Source organism: Phoca vitulina, unplaced genomic scaffold (genome assembly GCF_004348235.1).
Source record: "Phoca vitulina isolate PV1807 unplaced genomic scaffold, GSC_HSeal_1.0 scaffold40, whole genome shotgun sequence".
NCBI lineage: Eukaryota > Metazoa > Chordata > Mammalia > Carnivora > Phocidae > Phoca > Phoca vitulina.
Window position 1 is genome coordinate 789849 of NW_022589743.1, and position 19186 is coordinate 809034.

General features: G+C 46.1%; 1 protein-coding gene across 2 annotated transcripts; it reads right to left on the reverse strand.

Annotated features, from left to right (window-relative positions):
* Positions 1–983: 983 nt before the first annotated feature.
* Positions 984–13132, reverse strand: MSL1 (MSL complex subunit 1). 2 transcript variants are annotated; one of them, XM_032428948.1, is made up of 9 exons: positions 12026–13132; positions 9349–9572; positions 7924–8306; positions 5965–6012; positions 5444–5508; positions 4745–4812; positions 4182–4306; positions 3941–4013; positions 984–3550 (listed from the first exon to the last, which is right to left on the reverse strand). In XM_032428948.1, exons 1-9 carry the CDS (start codon positions 12791–12793, stop codon positions 3460–3462), a joined length of 1845 nt encoding a protein of 614 aa, XP_032284839.1. In that variant the 5' UTR covers positions 12794–13132; the 3' UTR covers positions 984–3459. The 2 variants fall into 2 exon arrangements, with proteins under 2 accessions (XP_032284839.1, XP_032284840.1); XM_032428949.1 differs by lacking the exon at positions 5965–6012.
* Between the last annotated feature and the right edge of the window lie 6054 nt (positions 13133–19186).

Below are 19186 nucleotides of genomic sequence, written 5' to 3' on the forward strand. Positions count from 1 at the left end.
CTAGTATTCTTACAAGTTATATGGCTAAAGATCTGATGTTGACCAAATTTATAGACAATATGAAACTAGAAGGCATTCTGAATGCCTTCATAGATAGATTCAGGATCCAGAAAGATCTCAACTGGTTAAACAAGTGGCCAAATTTGACAACTTCAAAACCCAGCTGCCTGAGTTCAAAATGGAGGATGTATGATTTAATAAGTGTTAGAAAGATCTGGAGGATCTTTTCTATCAGAAGGTAAATTGATGCAAATGAAGCTGCCAAGTTAAGTGTCTAAATAAGGAAAGTGATAATCTGCCACTTTACCTTTCAGCTGTTTGGTCTGGGTTCAATTTTTAAATGAACATGAGCAACTTGTTCACTCAGAAGGAACTGAAAAACTCAAAATCCTCGCTTTTGAGGAACAAGTGTAAGCTCTCTGAATGTTTACCATGAAGAGATTTGAGATAGCCACAGCAATCTAACTATTCAAGAGACAATGAGAAACAGGAAGAATTGATCTTTTTTCATCACCCTGGAAGGCAAACCAAGAACCAATGGGTTGGAGTTACAAGAAGTTAGATTTTATCAGTGAGGAAGGATTTTCTAACATTTAGGGAAAAATGCATAGAAAAAAATGAAGCGTTGAAGCAGAAGCTGGACTTCATTTGTCTGGAATGTTGTCAAGGGGAAATCATGTATTAGGGGTCAGACTACATGACCTCTAAGGTCTTTTCAACTATGAGGTTTTATTCATTTAGACACCAGGCACCAAGTATCCTATCCTAGGATTTGGTTTTTAAAGTTGCCACTTAACCGTATGTGTAAGGGAGAACACAGAACAAAGAGGGATGAAAAACATACGTTGTGCTCATACACAAAAGAGAAAATGGTGTATTTCTCTATTTTGTGAAAATGGATTTCTATTTCTAATCTTTCAATATCTACAGAACTGTTTAATGCTTCCCAATAAATCTAATAAATTGAAGCAGAAGTTCAAAAATTAACAGCCACAATAGTTTATTTACAATTGAACTCTTTATAAGATATTTACAAGACAACCAATTTTACACATCAGAAATGGTATCAAAAGTATGAATTACAACACAGACAACAATATGAAATGGGCATAAAACAAAGCTGAAGTGGACAGACAAGCAATTTCTCTTTTTAATTTATTAACACTAGCTTAAACTTTGTTAAAGAAAGAAACAAAGAACTATGTTTTAGGAGAATTGCAGGGCCTTTGTTGAAGATTGAATTTCACAGTGTTGTATCCCATGTAGGGAAAAAATAAGACTTAATTTTCCCCCCACACTCTAACACACTGTAATTTCGCTCTTGGAATTTTGCTAATCTACTCTCCAACCTCCTCAACAAACCTCAACACATCCAAATCAAAGGAGAACTGATCTAGAAGAGGGGACAATAAAATGAGCAGTCCTAGGTAGAGGGAGAACCAAGTAAATAGAATCCACTTAAGTCTGGCCAGATAGCACCTCATGGATTCCTCTTAGTCTAGCTCAAGTTCAGGATCTGGGGAGTCCCCTGGGTAGGGCACAAACACAAAGGTTATATTTGCTAACCCATATCCAAATTAGGAATCCGACAAATGCTGAAAATCAAGAAGAAACAGAGGAATCAAGGAACAACGTAAAGAGACACTGATCAGTCTTTTTTCTTCTTGGGCACATTATAAAGGAACATAACATAGGTCAGAGTAGGAAAGCCAAACAGCTTGTCATTTAAAATGATGGAGAACAAAGAAAATCTGGCCCAGTTTTTCTAGAAATCTCCTTCCTCCCCTTAAGGTGTGAGATGAGAGCCCCTAGTGGAATAAGTCCTATTTCTCTCTACACTCTTGCTGCAATGAAGTTCACAGCAGGTTCCCTTGTGGAGAGCCCACTCTCCTAAGCAGATGGAGTTACAAATGAAAACCCATAGCCACACACACACACACACACACACACACACACACACACACACAAAAGGAGAAATAAAAGCAGCAAGATCATCCAAGAATACTACATGTGCTGCCGGAATAATTCCTTTAAAAGTCAAACCCAGGGAGCACAGATCAACATGTCACAAAAATCTTTAGCAGTGGGAGGCCCCTGAGGAACTTTTCTTTTCTTCCCACAATGGTATCCCCATTCTCTCATGCTCCATTGATGGGCCGGCCACACACCCTACATACCTTGGCTTCTCCTCTAAAAGTGCTAATAATCTGGGGACATATTCTCTTCAAGGATAAAAGCCCCTACCTTCTAGGAGATTAGACCCCTACTTGTTTTCACACAATAGTCATGAAGACTAAAGAAAGGCAATTCCTATATATTTAAGACCAGAGGTCTTGGCTCTATTTTCCTTCCAGATAGTTACAGGGATCTTACACTGAGACCAAAGTGGCCTGGAGTGCTGTCCTGAAATTTTTTTAACAAAATGGGGGGAAAGGGGGACCAAGATGATACACATACAAATCTATTTTTACAAAGTGAATGGAGAAGCTCATTAGGTACATCTGTTTGTTTCAAGATGTAGACATTTGCCAGCCAAAGGAAGCACATATTTCCACATACACCCCCCACCCTCCCTAAATCTCTATCCCACCACCGAGAGCTCAGCTAAAAGAATAAAGCCCAACTAAGGAATACTTGAGAAGTGATGTGACACAAGGACATCTACACAGGTTCTGGCATGCCATTCTCAAATGTCAACTGCTTTTGTTTAGAGTCATAACTTGCCCAAAACTAACCATCCCCATTCTCTTTTCTAAGGATTTTATTTCTTGAGGAATGGGGGAAGAAATTCAGTTATCCGTTAACTAAGAAAATAGTCACAGCACAAATTCCTTCCCACATGGCTGTATCACAGAATAGTTTTAAGAGAACAACTGTCTTTTCAGACATTTATCTGCCAACTTTTCAATCTCTTTTCTACCCTGTGAAGATGACTTGCTTCATCACTTCACTTTTTATTCCTCATCTGGTCCTTAAGCTCATGGTGAGGTTTTTTGTTTGTTTTGTTTTAGGGTAAACACCACTATACTCAAACTCTAAGGAAAGGGTATACCAGGGCGAGAAGAGTGCCATGCAGGCACGACTCTACAGGCAGGGGTTGCTTCATCTTCCACAAGTCTAACGAAGAGAGCCCTTTTACCCCTTTAACGTAGGCAAATGTAGAGAAGCAGACCCCTGAGGCTTCCGGATCTGCCATCCTATAGATTTAGCTTGAGAGCTCATTTCCCCAAAAAGGGAAAAGAAATCCCAATCACCCTCCATAATTCACAATTAGCCCAATGAAAGAGTTTTTGCGAAATCAGAGTGATGAAAACAAAACAAGATCAAGGGAGTATGGAAGGGCATTATCAGCGAACGATAACATACATGAGGACATAGGTCACACATACAGGTCTCTGCCATTCTCTGGGAAATGGCGTGCTACAACTATCTGAAGACAGAAGGTTCTTGCCAGTTCAGCTATTTCCTACACGTCCGGTGAGGTGTTTGCTTCTTCTGGATCTCCAACCTGCATCGGCTACGCTCATCCAACCAGGGCAGCTCAAAATTCCTGGCAAAAAAAAGGTAAGGAAATCAACTTGGAAGATTAGAAGGGATTCAGTGTGGACCAAAGATTAACTCTAAAAAAGATACTATGCCCCTCACCACTCCTAACCCTGACTCTCAAGTTCCAAATTTAGAATGTCTTTGCTGTCCCAAAGCCAGAGAGTGTGCTATTAAAGTGACTAAATAATCTCTTTCTAACTCAAAAAGCAATCCTTCTAATTATTTTATCACTCCAATGCTAGTTGCCCAGATAGCCTCACTTCTGTCAAAGAGCCATGGCTATCCCTAAGCCACCCGTTCCACCTTATTATCTAGGCCTTCATGAGGTCTAAAAAGAAGGTAAAGTGTAGGCTACCTGAGAAGGGAGGGGGGGAAGAAAAACCTTTATACTTACTGCGGAGTTAATTTGGGTAATGGTCGTCCAAATGCTACAACAGGCAAGAAGGGGGTAATCATCAAACTTTCAACTATGGGAGAAAGCCAAATGGGACCTTGTTAGTGACATAGAGGGGAAATGTCTAGCAACTACACCTGCTCCAAAATGCTGTTTATTCATTCAGAGCAAGTTGTACCCTGGAGCCTTGAACCCTTTTCCTTCTTTGAAAAACCTACTTTCTTAGATAGACAAAACTTACCGTCATCTGGCTCAGGGAAAAATGAGGTAACCTCAGGCTCAGATTCCTGAATTCCTTTCTTTTTATACATTCTGAGCTGCAGTCGTTGTAAAATTCTTTGTTCCCTGATCCTCTGAATATCCCATCTGGGAAAAACAAACCAGACAAAACAAAGAAACAAACCCAATATTACTGAAAACCTGCTCTATAAAAGCAGCTAACACAGTCCAGACACTAGGGAGACCTGTGCTGACTCTTCTTAATGGGGTGGGGAGGGTGGGGGGTGGTAAGTGAACTGTGGTAAAGTGAACTGTCTGCCTGGTCAGGAAAGAGCTCTTTAGGTCTAGCAGTCCCAATCACGTGTTGATGTTCCACAGAGAGTGGAACTGAGGAAGGGCATACACAAAGAAAAAGAAGCCAAACATCTTTACTTGTAACAATTACCACTTCAAACTAAGATACTCAACCAATTGGGATGGCAGTAATTTAAGAGTGTTAAGGGCTCCAGGGCTTTTCACAGCATGGATGAGAGAGGTTAGGGTCCCAGGGCTCAGCTGTTCCAGGATGTGTATCTCTCGCCTCACCTTTTCCTTCTCTTCTCATCCAGCTCCAGTTTTGCATGCCGCTTTGAAAACACACTGTCATCCAGGTTCTGTGTAAAGAACAGCAGCTGATAAACTATTTATCACCACGTGACACATGTATATGCGAACTCATTTCCAGGTTCCAGGAATGTAACATCTTTTCCCTGCAGGTCCCACCTGAGTCTGTGAGTTCTATGGATGTCATGGGAACCTCCTAGTAACAGAATCCAAAACACATACTCTTCTCCCCACACCCACCCTTGTAGACTGTTCGAACTTCGGAATTATGTCCTCAACTTGCCAAGGTGAAAATCATGTCAAACTGAAACAACCCTTGAGACCACCATAAATCCTCCCTACCTCCATGCTTTGCAAGAGTCTGAGTTTTAAGAGTCAAATAAGTTTGGAATATGTAATTTTGTTGCCGAGTGGCACATTCTACCTTTTCTACTTAGCATGAAATTTCATTTTGTTTTGAACACTACCTAGCGATTTATTTTTGAATAAATCATTTAGTCACTCTGAAACTCAGTTTTCTCTTCTGTATAAACAAGAGCAGGGCTAGATAATCGCTCAAGTTTCCTTCTGGCTTTAAGAGTTATTTAACCCATCCATCCCGTTACTAGGACACATTCAAGTTAAACCTCCATTTCTACCCTGTCCCTCACTCCCCTCTGCTGACAGGTCTTGGGTACCTACCTCCAAAAGGTCTGAAGGATTTGGGTCCCTTAGAGGCTCTACTGAGTGGTCCCTCCAAGAAGGAACTGAAAAAAAAGAAAGAAAGAAAAAGAAAGGGAGGAGGGGTGGAACCACCCTTAAATCCAAAGTCACACAACCCTCCTACTATTCACTAGGACAAGAGGTCTCTCCCCAGATAGGACAAAGTTACCAAGTGATAGGAATCCATTCTATGGCCTCACCTGAAGCCATATTCAGTGTCCTCGCTATGGTATAAAAGAACCTAAAATGCCATTGCAGTCTGCCAAACACAGGATCACAAAAAACCCTAAGCCAATACCTGACAATTCATATAATTGATGCTATTGCAGTTCCTGAAAAACAACTGAAATTTGTAGTCATTTTGAAGTCTATAGTGTAATCATACACCAAGGAATCTCTCTCTCCCACATCCAGCTGATGGGGAACGCAGCTCCCAACCATCCACCATCCCACCGACCCCCCACCCCAGGCCCAGCCAGCACAGTTCCTATTCTACTCACCAGCCAAGACTGAAGTTTCTCCTGCAACACTTGATGGCATCAGACACCCTAAATAATGCAGGAAAGAAGAATCATCTCAGTGTAAAAAGAAAAAAAGCCCATACCCAAAATGGAGGAAAGGATCATCACTGAAGTTCTCACTAGGAAGCCATTTTGGTTTTTTTGAGTTGTTCTTTTGAGAATTTCTCTCTGGGGGAGGGGAAGAGGGAACAACAGACAAAAGAAAAGAAAATAAGCCCACCACTTTTTTTTTTACACTGAGACGACTTCTTTTCTTCATTATTTAGGGTGGTTTCCCTGCAACAGTTGATGGCCAAGGATATCAAACCTTAAACTCAGAACATGGCAGGTGAGTAAAAGTTGACCCTATTTTTCAAATAAAAGATCAGTGTTCTCAAAACTTACATATGTAGTCTTCTTAAACAGCTCCCTCCTCCCTCCAAACAAACTACCTTGCTGGTCCAGCCTGAACAACATGCACAAAGACTTTGGCTTCCTTAGAACAAGCCATTGAGCTTCCTCTTGAGATAGGGGCATCAAGAATAAGGATTCACACGTTTATTCACAACTCAGGCTCCTCAAAGGGCTGGGATTCCCCCCAGTCGGACTCTTTCTGTACTGCTATGCCCACAATCTCAGAGGTGTTTGGAATTTTCTGTACTAGGGCAGAGAGGGTTTTCAAAACAGCCAGTCAAACAGAACAGCTCTGGACCAAGCCATTTCCCAATCCCGGATGGGAAGTTGCTTCACAGTTTCTCTTAAGTTGTTACACAGCATTGCCATGGCAGCAAGAAGGTTAACCATTAAGGATGAACCTGTTCAACTGACTGAACCAACAAAAAAACCTGAACCTAGATCAGGATCCTGGTCTAGCTCATGGACTCAAGTGTGAGGCCTAATGAATTTTAGATAGTTAAGAAGAGTAATCTATCTTCCCCACTTAATTTTGTCACCAGAACAGCCAAACAAAGCCTGGAGAATGCTCTCGTCTTATTGGAATGGATTCCCATCCCCATCCCTGCTAGGGCAAGACACAGTGGTAGAAACTTGGGGCTGTGGTTCTCTTCAAGAAGACTTCCCCCACCATCACCCCGGAGCGCCCGCAGTGACTGTCACAGACTAACATTACACAATTGAAGGCACATTGCAGTTACTGGTTGATGTAGGAGATAGGGTAGCATTTCTGTGTGGAAGCCATAAAGAAAAAAAAGGGAATGAAGACCAAGGTCCCACACCCCACACCCTCCCCAAGCAGCTCAGATATCCCAAGATAGTCCTTATTGTTTGAAAAATAGTTTGTAGACCATTTTATTTAAATATATGAACAACCAATGGGCTACTGCAATCCAAGTAAACTCTTCACATTTAGAACCTTTGTGAAGTATAGTAAGATAAAGTAAGACTGTTGGTCTTTGGCAGATTCCTCCTGCCCCCCAGACCGGGACATAGAGATACAGATAAATGTTTATATAGTTAAAGAGCGGAGGCCCAGGTGAAATTCCCCACCCCAAGCTGGCTCCCCAACCCAAAAATTACCATTGGCCCCTGAGAACACCCAAAGACCACCCTCCCAGGTTTCACACAATATCAATTGCAGGAACAGTCGTGCATGGCAAAGTATAAGTTCTATGCATTTCACAGCACAGAAAACCCTTCTTTCAGAGGGCATGCAAGTTGCCGGAGATTACACCCCCGAGTCTGGTGCTCTTGTGATGAGCAACTTACTGGCAAACACATCTCCCAGTGTTGTAAGCAGGCAAATACATTGAGCACATTTTGCTGTAATTCCATCTATTTGCAATGCCTGCACAGTGTCTGTCTCTGGCTGTTAACTTACTCATTCTTGACAGAACTCTGCTTTATTGATTGCACTTTTTTAAAAATGCCAAAGGCATTTTCACACGTGTTAGCTTGACCGCCACCACTAGGGTATAAGAGCAAGTGTTCTCTATGCCTTACTTGCTACAGTCTCCTCCTTCTTTGGAGAGGATTCCCGTAATGGTAACGGTGATGGGGGAGGCTGGTGCCAACGACACAAATACATTTCTGTGGTGGAAAGGTACGGCAAATCTTCTATCTCACTTGAGAAGGCTTTCTCCTTGGGATGGGTGCTGGGTCCCTTCTGGGGAGTGGAGAGTCTTGGCGGGGTGTCCACTGAAGACCGGGGCTTTTCTGGAGTTTCTTGGCTCCTCAATTCACGCTTACAAACAGTTTCAGATAAGGAACCACAGGGTTCCTCTTTAATGGGAGAGTGCTTAGGAGTTTTTGTTTTGACTTTTGAAAATTCAGGAGCCAGCTTTTTAACAGGAATCTTTCTTTCTGTACTTCCAAATGGGGATTTCCTATTAGATAGGGAAGAAAACATTATAAAATGTATTGACTCTTGAATAAAATCTGATTTGATTACATTTGGGGGCAAGAGAACAAACAAGTTCAGGTATCTAAATACCTAAACATCTGATTCAGTTGGCAGTCACGAGCAGGAACAGCCTCATGCTTACCAGTATTTAGAACAGGCCCTCAGTTAAGTGTTTGTTGAACAAATGAGTTTCCATGCTTAAGAACCTCTAATTGCATCTTATTGCCCACTAAATCTAAAAAGGTTCCTATTTTATTCAAGACCCTTTAGCTAACATTAGGTGCCACTACTCTGTGGCCTATTTCATTCCTGTCAACCAGAGACCAGTCTCTTATTTTTTGCACCAATTCTATACCATGTTAATTACAATCTCTATTTCTTTTTTCTTGCTATCTGCTGGCTTTCTCCCACCAATCTCCTCCCCCCCACCACCATTCCTAGAATGCCACTTCCTTTCCTTTTTACCAACCTAAATTCTATACTTCTTTTTCAAGATCCATCTCCTCCTTAAAGTTTCACTATTTTACCTCAGAATAATCTTTAATGTCTCTGAATCTTACAAAACTTAGTTTATATCACTGTTGTCTACTTTCATATTTTATTGCCATTGAATTCCGAGTTTGCAAAATGTATGCCACCTTCACAGCTAGACTGACATCTCTTTGGGTCCAAGGACGGTCAGACCTTACTTCTTTGTCCACTACTACCTAACACAATGAAGGAATTTAACACTTCCTAACTTGAAGTGAACTGCTATAGTTTAAAGAAACTCAGCTGTCACATTTCTTGCCCATTCTCTTTATGATGTACTCCACATTCTGTAATTACTACTGTGACCAAAATGTTCCCAACAGATTTTTATAGCCTGCAAGAATGTTTCAAGATAGTTTCTCAGCATGGAAGACCTCATAATTCAGGATATGGTTGTATTAAAACCAATTCATAAATCCCAATCCCCTACTCTCAGTCACTGGAAACACATGTCCTCATCATGTTCAGACAGTGTAACAAAGTTATCAGCACACCTTTTGTGTCCCTTTCCACTCCGCCCACAAGAGAAAGGCTTGGGAGGCAGAGTCTGGGATGTCTCGGAAAGCTCCGGCTGGCACTCCAGTTTAATTTTCTCGGATAGCTCCGTTTCCTCTCTCTCTTCAGTTTCATAGCCCTGAAACAGCTTGTGCCTTTCTTTCTCGTTATCCTTCTTTACCAGCTGCATCCGCCTTTCCATACGTTCAATCCGAGCAAGGAGCTAAAAGAGAGAGTGCCAAAATGCAGACTTAAAACACAAAAAATTACACCCAGGTACTTAGCCCCATTTAGGCATCAGTATGGTCTTCTGCCTCTTTCCATGGGTCATAGCAATTCAACTTATTTTTAACAGTCAGGCATGAATCTGAATAGTTTTCCTTAAACGCAATAGAGAAGACAAGGTACTCTGCTTAATTTTAGGGCTAACCTAGTTGAGGAGGGGTATGGGGGAATTTGTAGTTCATTCTTTTGAAAGAAGATCCTCTTCTCTGGGAGGGGCCACAGCATGCCTTTCAAATGGCATGGTCTCTCTACTGCTAACCATGTGGCTCCAAGTCAGTTTGGGAGTTTCCAGAATTAACCTTATGTTCTTTTAGGAGGCCCTAAGTTTCTCCAAATCCTGTCCTCTCTACTTTCACTCCAAAATGCTATACACAAGGGCAAAGTCCAAACGGTATATTGAGAAGGAATTAAAAGATCACAGTCACAGTGCCACAAGGGATTGCAGTGTTATTTGAAAGGGGTGTGCAGGGCATTTAAACAATGAACACTCAATCTGGAAGAACTGTAATAGTAACCAGTACCCATAATCCCATTGATCATGAAATATGCATGTTTCTTTGCACTTGAGATAACAGGAAAAAAATCTACCTATTTATCTAAATATTAATTAAACCAAAGTCTTTTAACTTTAATTAAAGGAGAACTACATAATCAAACAAAAAATGGACGTCTATTACCATTGAAAACTTCACATTAGAATGTTCTGAGAAAAGGTGCCAACTATGCTACTTAAAACACTATAGTAAGAATTTTATTTGGGTAGATGGCAATATTAACGTTGTCTTCATTATATCTACTTAGCTGCAGAGATTTCAGTAGAGGCCAAACAACAACTGGAATAAGAGAAACAAGCTTAAGCAATGCTAAGACTGCAATACACAACAAAAACGGTGAATGCCAAGTTCAGACTGATACTCTATCCTTAACTCACCCCACTTTTCCTGCCTAGGAAAGTCTGCAAAGGGGCCATTACCTCAGGAACTGGGCAGAAACCTCCAAATCAGCAGAGAGCCCCCCTGTCAGCCATACTCTCATTTCATCTTCTGTTTTGATTCACAGCCTTAACATTACTTAACCATGGTTTGTGGGTGACATTTCCTTGATTTCTTCTCCTTCACTGGTCCTTCTCTTCCCGCCCCCCCCATGTAAGGATATGATGTGTTGTAATTACAGTACCATCACACCCCTAGACTGCAGTACAGTAGCTGAGCAGTGCCACCTCCATGTTGAGTAACTTCCACAAATCAACACCATGAGATATTTTGATGAGACCTGCCCCAGCTCCCATTCCACCTTGCAGAATGCATTCTCCAATAAAACAGCCAATGCCTGATGCGATTCATTTGTAAAGCAAACAAAATGAATAGCCCTCTGCTCCCTTGCTCAGCCCTTGGCGCACACAACGCCAGAGAGAGAGAGAGAGAGAGAGAGAGAGACTGCTGCAGCCTGAACACAACAATTGTAGAAACCATGTTTATTTTTAGGCAGCTGTAAGGTATGCTAGCACAGTAATACCCCCCCCCACCACACACACACAGCTTTCCTGATATCTGGAAGAATATGTTTTAACGCATAAGGTGCTCTTGACTACTGCTGCAGTGAAAACAAGCCTATATAGTCATGCTCCTCAGAAGTAAAAATAAGTAATAAATTACTGCCCTACTATCTTAAGATTCTAAAAATTGGGATTTTCTGGGGAGGGGGTCTACTTAATACATTTAACAAACTTCCTTTCCCCTGATGCCTTAAAATCTACCAGCCCTTCCACATTATGCTTATACAAGGGAGCTGGTCAGTGGGTCATGTTTTATAACTAAGATTCTTATTCAAAACTGTCTGAAATCAAAGGCAGTGATTCTCTTCATATCATTTAAGAAAACTAAAATAGGATCCCACTGTGAATCACCTCTACCTCTCTGCCAATTAGAAGGCCTACTGCCCTCCTATCTAAAGATGCTCCAGCAGTGCAACAGCTGCTCTGTCCCTCTCCTCTAAGAATGCATTTCTAATGCACAATCTCTTTCATTTAACCCCTTCCATAAAGCCACCACATATGCATCCCACCTTTGCATTTTCAACCCTTCACAAATGAGATCTTTTCCCACTCTCCACGTCTTTCCCACAAGTCTGGGGCTGTCATTTTAAATTAACCCTTTGGCACCTGAAGCCTCCCCTCCCCCTCCCACTGGGAGGTTGCCCTTTAACCCCTCCCTCCAACCCAACGTGTCTGTGAGCCTGGTTCCCAAGGACCCGACACTTAAGATACTCGTTCGCTGGTGGCCAACCTCCTTACCCCTAACCAAGGGATACCTTAACCTCCTACAGCCCCCTTCCCCCGAGCATGCGCACAACTCGCTCGTCGTCCCGAACGCAGATTAACCCCTCCCGTACCGTGTCTCTCTCTGACTTCAGCTCCTCAATCTCCTTTTCCTTGGCCTGCAGCTGCTGCTGCTGCTGTTCGATGAGGTCCAATTGCAGCAGAAGGATCTGTTTGAGGCAGGCGGCCTGACTGGAGGCTCCCGAGCCGCCGCCACCCCCGAGAGGGCTCTTCCTCATACTCTTCCATCTGCCCTCGCTGGCCGCCAGGGTCCCGGCGGTGGCGGTGGGCGCGAGGGGTGGCGGCCCCGGCAGAGGTAGTGGTGGGGGTCCCGCCGGGTCCGAGGCGGTGGCAGCTGGGGGAGCCGCCCCACCCTTGTCCCCAGCCCAGGGCGTAGGCTCTTTGGCCGCCGCCACGAGAGAGCCCGTCTGAATGGGCAGCACCGCCTGATACTTGGGTCGGGGACTGCAGCCGGCTCCCGCGGCCGCTGGCTCCCCCCCAATGCCGGCTTGTTTGGTGGCCGGGGGCGGACAGGGCAAGGGCACCGAGCCGCCCCAGCTCTCTTCCTGCTGCCCGGGGGCCGCCCCGGCCGGGAGTAACAAGCCCCGGCCCTTGCCGCCGCAGCCGGCCGGGGAGGGCGCGGGGCTCCCGCCCTGGGAGGAGGCCAGCGGGGGCCCCGGCTCCTTGAGCTTACGGTGCCGGGGGAGGAAGTGGGCTTCGGCCGCCCCGGGCTCGTCCTCGGGCCCGCCCAGCGCCGCAGCCCGCTCGTAGTCCAGTCGCTGCTCAGGGTTGCCGCCGGCAGGGGCCGCGGCCGCCTTGAACACTGCGGATCTCATGGTCATAGTGGTCCGGAGCAGCGCCGGGGACCGAGACGGAGGAGGGGGTGGGGAAGGGGCGAGGTGTGGGGGGTCGAGGACGGAGGAGGGGGAGGGGAGTTTGGCGGGCTCGCCTCAGCAGCGCGGCAGCAGGCCTCGGCTAGCGCGGCTCCTCCGGGGCCCGGGCGCCATCCCGCCGGCGTGCGGAGAAGTGGAGGCCGCGGCTGAGGCCCGCCGCCGGCCCATGGGGGCCTCGCCGCCGCCTCTGCTGCCGCCGCCGCCGCCTTCGCCTCAGAGGCAGGAGCTCGCACCCAGCCGCCCCCGAGCTCATCCCCGGAGCTCGCTTCGGCCCCCCCTGGCCCGGCCGGGCCCGCCTCGTCTCCCCACCCCACACCCCCCCTTCCCCGCCCCGGCCCCCCGCCCCGGAGCTCGCCTCAGCCGCCCCGAGCCTCCATTTTCCCCCCGCTCCTCCTCAGGAGGGGGTGGGAGGGATGGGTCCGCCCAAAGCCCTCCTACTCCGGGAGGGGGTCTGTCGCCTCCCCTGGGGGTCTCCGCGGCTCGGGGTCCCCCTCCCCCACAGTCACCCCCGGCGCCTCAGCGTTTCCCTTTAAAAAAACGGAGCCGCTCGCAGCCGCCACCGCCGCAGCCGCCGCTGACCGGAGGGCGCATGCGCCGGGCGGGGAGCGGGCGGGAGCGAACCGGGAGCGGAGAGGAGGGAGGCGGGCCGCGCTATTGTGAAAGGGGCCGCCGCCGCCTCGAGGGGGGCGGGGAGGGGGCTGCGGGGGCCCTGGGCGCTGGGGGCCGGCGAGGGGAGGCCGGGGATGAGGGGCGAGGACCGAGAAGCCCGCGGAGGAGCGGGGCGAAGGTGGGCTGCCGAGGGAGGGGCGAGCCGGGGGAGGGTCGGGAGGAGGGAAGAAAGGGCGAGGGCGGCGACGGGCAGATGGGGAATGCGGAGGCTCGCCGGGAAAAAGGAACGCGAGAGAATGGAGCGGAGAGGAGGGCAGGGGGCTTCAGGAGGCAGACGCGCCCTTCGGGGCAGTGGACCGAGCGCTCCACGTACCCGGCCTGCGCTGGGCGGCCCCTTCCCCCAGTACCTTGGCAGCCCGCCCGGCCCTCGCCGGAGGGGCCCCGCTGCCCCCGCAGCCCCGCAAGCCTCCTGGACCAGAGTCAGGATTCGGGCTCCTGTCTGAGCCTGTGGGTGTTTCCTGGGGGTAGAATTCTAACCCCTCCACCCGCTCCACTCCCCAGCAGCCCCACTCTGGTCTGGGAGAGAATGAAGTTCTTTGTCTCTGAGGGATCCAGACCAGAAACGGAGGGACCTCTGGTTCCCAGAGGGAGGAAAATCCATGATGTCTGCTGCCTAGGGAGTTCTTGCCACAACCTCCCTGGAATGAAGTATTGCCAACTACCAACAGTTATTTCCCAACGGCTATCTCCCCAGCCTTCTTAAGTCACTTCTAGCATCTGCGGGAGGTTCATGAAGGGTCGCAGCAAAAAGAAAACCTCGGAAGGGATTTTTATCACTTTTTTAAAAAGTTTATTTAGTTTTTAGTAGTCTACATCCACCGTGGGGCTCGAACTCACGACCCCGAGATCAAGCGTCACCTGCGCCTCCGCCATATTCAGCCAGGCGCCCCAGAGATTTTTATCTTTATTGGGAATAGGAATACTTGAGGTATTCTCTTATGCGGAGCACTTCTTCCAATCTCTCAATGTTCATTGTATGTGTGTGTGTGTGTGTGTGTCTCAATTTCCATGCAACTTCAGCCAACAAGTCCTCAGTTCCTCCTGGAAAAACTTTTAAATAGTTTTAATTGTTTTTATTTTCTGTTGAGGTGTATTTTTTTCAATCCATATGAAGATGGAGATGACTAACATTCTTTGACCTAATGTGAAAAACCACTGATTAAAACTGTGTCTTGGGCGCCTGGGTGGCTCAGTTGGTTAAGCGACTGCGTTCGGCTCAGGTCATGATCCTGGAGTCCCTGGATCGAGTCCCGCATCGGGCTCCCTGCTCGGCAGGGAGCCTGCTTCTCCCTATGACCCTCACCCCTCTCATGTGCTCTCTCTCTCTCATTCTCTCTGTCTCAAATAAATAAATAAAATTTAAAAAAAAACAAAAAAAACTGTGTCTTGGGGCGCCTAGGTGGCTCAGTCGTTGGGCGTCTGCCTTTGGCTCAAGTCGTGGCTCCGGGGTCCTGGGATCGAGCCCCTCGTTGGGCTCCCTGCTCACCAGGAAGCCTGCTTCTCCCTCTCCCACTCCCCCTGCTTGTGTTCCCTCTCTCGCTATGTCTCTCTCTGTCAAATAAATAAATAAAATCTTTTAAAAAAACAAAACAAAACAAAACTGTGTCTTGGCCTTGTGGGCCCAAAGCATAAATCCCCGGAAATTTTAAACTAGTGGGTGTGAATGTGTTAAGAAGCCAAGAGGACCCCAGCCCTCTTCTACCAGACTGTATGGCCTAAGATCTGCAAGGGAGGTATTGGGGTTAGGTATACCAATAAAGGGGGTGGTGGGAGGCACATGGAATACGGTGGTCTCTTTCAGTGTCAAGACTTTCAATATCATCTCTACACTGACAACTTCCAAATTTATATTTTCTTCCTGGAATCATCCCCTAATTCCAAAATTGTATAGCCACTCGCCTAGGAGACATACCACTTGGATGTCTAATTGGTATTTCAAACTTAGATCTAAAATTGCACTCCTGTGGGGCGCCTGGGTGGCTCAGTTGGTTAAGCGACTGCCTTCGGCTCAGGTCATGATCCTGGAGTCCCGGAATTGAGTCCTGCATCAGGCTCCCTGCTCAGCGAGGAGCCTGCTTCTCCCTCTGACCCTCCCCCCTCTCGTGTACTCTCTCTCATTCTCGCTCTCTCAAATAAATAAATAAATCTTTAAAATTGCACTCCTGAATTTCCCTCCCCCAAATTCTGCTTCTACAGCCTTCCCCCCCCCCACCCTATATCCAGTCAATTTCCAATCCCATTGCTCTTCAAATTATATATCCAGAATCCCACACCTTCACACACCTCCACAACTTCCACCTTGGTCTAAGTCATATAGTCCTATTGCACTTTTTTATTGCTGTAACCTTGTAATTAGTCTCTCAGTTTCAACCTTTGCCTTCCCCCACTTAAGTCTGTTCTCAACATAGCAGCCTTGGTGATCCTGATAAGATGTGAGTGAGATCATGTTCTTTATCTGCTCAAAACCCTCTCGTGGCTTCCCATCTTACCTGGAGGAAAAACAAAATCATCATTATAGCCTATAGGATCTGGCCCTCTGGTACTGCTCTCTGACTTTGCTATTCTCTCCCCCTTATTCACTGCCTCACTACCCTCCTGCCACACTTGCCTCTTTGCTGTCCTTCAAACACACCTGGTATGTGTCTGCTCAGGTCCTTTCTTTCTTTTTTTTTTTTTTAAAGATTTGATTTTATTTATTTATTCATGAGAGAGAGAGAGAGAGAGGCAGAGGGAGAAGCAGAGGGAGAAGCAGGCTCCCCGCTGAGCAGGGAGCCCGATGCGGGACTCGATCCCAGGACCCTGGGATCATGACCTGAGCCGAAGGCAGACATTTAACCATCTGAGCCACCCAGGCACCCTGCTCAGGTCCTTTCACTTGCTATTCCCTTTAGTTGGATCACTCTTTCCAATATTCACATGCCCTCCTCTCTAGTGATATTCAGTTCATTTTTTTAAAGATTTTATTTATTTGACAGAGAGAGACAGCGAGAGAGGGAATACAAGCAGGGGGAGTAGGAGAGGGAGGAGAAGGCTTCCAGCTGAGCGGGGAGCCCAATGCGGGGCTCGATCCCAGAACTCTGAGATCATGACCCGAGCCAAAGGCAGACGCTTAACAACTGAGCCACCCAGGTGCCCCTGATAATTCAGTTCTTTACTGAATATCATTTTTTTTTTTAAGATTTTTATTTATTGGTGCACCTGCTCAGCAGGGAGCCTAATGCGGGGCTCGATCCCAGGACCCTGGGATCATGACCTGAGCCAAAGGCAGACACTTAACCGACTGAGCCACCCAGGAGCCCCAGCAGTCTGTGTTTTAACAAGCCCTCCAGGTGATTCTGATGCCCCTCGAGTTTGAAAAGTTTCCAGAGTTGGCCAACCTATTTTTTTTAGACTTTTTTTTTGGGGGGGGGCTCCATCTCACAACCGCAAGATCACGACATGAGCCAAAACGAAGAGTTGGACACTCAAACAAACTGTGCCACCCAGGTGTCCCTTGATTTTTTTTTTTTAAGTAATCTCTACACCCAACATGGGACTTGAACTCACAACCCTGAGAAATCAAGAGTTGCTTGCTCCACCTACTGGGCCAGCCAGGTGCCCTTTGGCCAATCTATTCTTAAAGGGCCAGACAGTAAATATTTTAGGCTTTGACAGCCATATGTCTCTTGCACTATTAAACTCTGCTATTGGGGCGCCTGGGTGGCTCAGTTGGTTAAGCGATTGCCTTTGGCTCAGGTCATGATCCTGGGGTCCCTGGATCGAGTCCCACATCGGGCTCCCTGCTCAGCGGGGAGTCTGCTTCACCCTCTGACCCTCCCCCCTCTCATGTGCTCTCTCTCTCAAATAAAATCTTTAAAAAAAATAAAACTCTGCTATTGTAGTGCAAGACAATATATAAATGAAAGTGGCTTATGATGAGTGTTTTGTTTTCTTTTTTAAGTAGGCTCCCTACCCAGGGTGGAGCCCAACTTGGGGCTTGAACTCACGACTCTGAGATGAAGACCTGAGCTGAGAGCAAGAGTCAGACGCTTAACTGACTGAGCCACCCAGGTGTTCCATGATGAGTGTTAATCTAAGGTGCCAGCGCTGTGGAGATCTAGAGGGAAAGACAGAGACACAATGGTTCGAAACAAAGGCTCTAGTATGAGATTGCAAGTAGCAATCATAATTCCACCATTCCATAGAATTTTATTTAGGGACACTGAAATTTGAATTTCATAAAATTTTCATGTGTCATGATATGTTTTAGATTTTTCAACTATTTTTTTTTTAAGATTTTATTTATTTATTTGACAGAGAGAGACACAGCGAGAGAGGGAACACAAGCAGAGGGAGTGGGCTCAATACCAGAACCCTGGGACCATGACCTGAGCCGAAGGCAGACGCTCAACGACTGAGCCACCCAGGCGCCCCTAGATTTTTCAACTATTTAAAAATTCTTAGTTTAGGGACACTTGGCAGGCTCAGTCAGTAGAACGTGTGACTCTTGATCTCGGGGTCATGAGTTCAAACCCCACCTTGGACATAGAGCTTACTTAAAATGATTTAAAAAATTTTTTTTAATTTAGCTTATTTTTAGCTTGTGGCAAATACAAAAAGAGGCATTGGGCTGGATTTGGCACTCAGGCTGCAGTTCGCTACTCCCACTGGTCTGACCAATAGACCAAACTACAACCAATCTACAACAACAACAAAGAACACTATATAGTACCCATGTAAATCAATACAGGGTGGCTTAGAACATTTATTTATTCTGAGATTATATGCTTCCTATTTTGTGTGTGTTAAAATTTACTTTCTTTTGTAAAATGATGGTGATAGTAAATAGCAATCAGTGGTAGTAGTTTTTTAATGTCCTTACTTGGCAAAATAGAATGCTGGCAATTCTACATCAGTCCCCCACATTTTTTTTTTTCTGGAACCTTTACAGCTCTGAAATCCAAAGTCTAAGATTTCACTACTCCAGACTAAGTAAACATGCTTTTCTCCCCCAAAGCCAAAAGGCTGGAATTTTTGGATTTGGAGGTCTGCTCTTGATCTCAAGTCACAGAACGAGGTAGATAAACCACCAGAAAAAGCCCTGCGAAAAGAAGCTCTTCTAAGGAGGGAAGAGAATTCTTGCTTCCAAACCATTAGGTTTTTAACCTGTGGTAATCTCTGAACTAAGACACATAAAGGCCCAGGATATCAAAGAGTAAAGACCTAGAGGGAGAAAGTGGAGCTGCTCCCTGTGAGGGCACCTAGGAAAACCTTAGGACCCATAAATCAAGTCCCTAAATAGTCCTCTCCCTATTTTATCCTTAATGGGATAATGACCATTCCCCTTTGCCCTCTGGCTAAGGGTATGGATGGATAAAGCCAACACTAGCACTACTTTATGATTTAGGAGGACTAGGATGGCGAATTCCATTTCTATGACCTACATTCTTTGAAGGGACTGCCTATGGTGTGCAAAGAGTAAGCCCTTTTACCTGTCTGGGTCTTGGTTTCCCTAGACCAAAAAGAAAATTGAAAATCATCTCTAAGGCCCCTTCCATCTTAAAGACTGTATGAAGCTGTGTTTTCCTGCTAACTGTGGGGGCAGAATGAGGTAGTAAAAGAGGCTTGTTTTGGCTTCTCACCAAGGAGAGAGGATTCATCTGGGCGGCTTCCTGAGGCTCTTGGAAAGATAAA